Source organism: Loa loa, assembly GCF_000183805.2.
Source record: "Loa loa unplaced genomic scaffold supercont3.107, whole genome shotgun sequence".
Taxonomy (NCBI): domain Eukaryota; kingdom Metazoa; phylum Nematoda; class Chromadorea; order Rhabditida; family Onchocercidae; genus Loa; species Loa loa.
This window is the reverse complement of record NW_018108287.1, coordinates 195,162-197,133: the sequence shown is the minus strand read 5'-3', so window position 1 is coordinate 197,133 and position 1,972 is coordinate 195,162. Positions and strand designations below refer to the sequence as shown.

The 1,972-nt window shown below is 39.8% G+C and overlaps 1 protein-coding gene across 1 annotated transcript; it reads left to right on the top strand.

Moving 5' to 3' along the window:
• Positions 1 to 1,108: 1,108 nt before the first annotated feature.
• On the top strand, positions 1,109 to 1,341 carry LOAG_15073 (hypothetical protein; the record flags this gene model as incomplete). Its single annotated transcript, XM_003150565.2, has 1 exon — positions 1,109 to 1,341. A coding segment is annotated over one exon (233 nt), but the record flags the coding sequence as incomplete, so codon positions are not given.
• Between the last annotated feature and the right edge of the window lie 631 nt (positions 1,342 to 1,972).

Sequence of the window (1,972 nt, the reverse complement as noted above, 5' to 3'; positions counted from 1 at the left end):
CTCTCTGCTGAAAGATAATATTTGTCATGGTGAATTTCTGTTCGGCACAAAACTTTAACAGAAGCTGTCCGTTGTCGCTGAAGTTTCCAAGTGTCATGCTTGCTTAATACACCTTTTCAGACTTCCAACTCTAACGTCAAGGATTATGACCTTCATAGGTCGATATAGAATCTATTTTTTTTCCCATGGAGTCAACTTGCATAGTTGGAGCATGTATGCTGAAGGGAACAATTTGCTATTTGTTGTTATGTAGGGAGAAAATACGATGGGAATGATCTGTCGGTTGATTTTCGAGTTTGGAGGTGATGGAGTTCTGGAAGATGACTTTTAATTTTAAGCCTTCTTGATCAATAGAGTATATAACCGGTACCATGTTCATTGATGATACAATCCTCATAGAAACGAACTTCACTAAGAGAGCAATGTCGACATTCAATCGTGATAGTTCGTGAGAAATTAGAGCAAAACGACTTTCAACAACCTTCTATATTCGTATTATCAAGCATGGTTTTGATATTCCAGCACACGAGTGTTTTTCATGTACACCTTTGAAGGCAGGTGTATGCTTTGATTTTTTTGTCTTTGTTTGACCGCGGTTAATCAACCGAATAGAGATAGAGATGAACTTTGATTAATGCACCCTTTTTAGACCCCTCTCCGTATGGAGCAAATAGTACTTTCTTTGAAAAAGGCCACTTAGTCGCTCAGGATGCTGCCGAACAAGACTGTCATCTCCGGGGTTAATCTCGAGCGATCAATGTCCTGAACCGCTTGCATATAGGGTTAGGTCTACGGCTTCCAGTGGACCCTATCACCTACCGTTTCGTCCTTGCCTGTCGCTACATGACTTTAAAAAGTGGGTGTATCCTTCGAGCCTACACGGTGGATTTTTAAAGTGAGGGACATTGTACACGGACTGGTCTCACCCTTTACTCCTGAGGTTCATCTGCGCCAAGGCCCAACGAGCTTGGATGGTGGTAGCGAAGCCCTTAGGACATAAGTTTAGTTAGAGTATTCTTCTCTGAGACGGATGGCCTTACAGGGCTAAACGAGCTTCATCTGCCTGGATTTGAAATCAGAATTGTCCTCCTAGGATGACTATTCGAAGACTATCGAGTCCATTCTGCCCGTGAGTACACTTTGTTTGGCCCTTCAATTGAAACCTATCTGATATGGAAGGCCCTACCGATAGCAATTGCCATCGCCAGCATAGCTCGCAACCTTAGGGCACGCAAGCTTCTCCCGCACGACAAGGGTGTTCGTGGTAAAGGATACTGGAGTATTTTGCTGAAAACACAACAATGCGCATGCCTAATTGCATGCGGTATTGAATGGTGTTGAATTTGTCGTCTTTTCACTGCTAGTATCATTGATTCTTGGTGTGATAGTTCCCGAAATAATCAATACTTTTGTAGGATAATGTATGCTAGTACTGATAGATGCTGCACTGCATGATATGTTTGTTGGTGGTTGTTGTGGCATCGTTTAGTATGAATTATATTTTGGCATGATTGCTTTAACAATAACAATTTTACTGCAATTTTGCATGCGCTTACACCAACGCATGCATTTCTCGTGCACATACATTGTAAAGAAGAAGTAGTAGTAAGTTATGGAGATGATATATTTTGTTGATTAGGTTTTGTGGTATTCGTTCTAAATACAAATGTTTATGAGATTTCATCCCAAAATATCTCTGATTGATCATCTGATAATTCCAGCCACAACTGCAGGATGGGACAGTAACTGGCAAGCAAATATTATATTTGGAATGTAACACTTCCTCTGGCATTAATTCAAAAGCACGAATTTGCGAATTCAGGTAGAAGATAATAATAATCAAAAACATAGGTTGAAGTTTTATTGCTTATTATCTGCTGAATAACTATATGGCGTGAGATCTGTGATATCATATAAATGATATCATTAGAATAATTAGAACTGATTAATGAGATACCTACTATCTTTTATG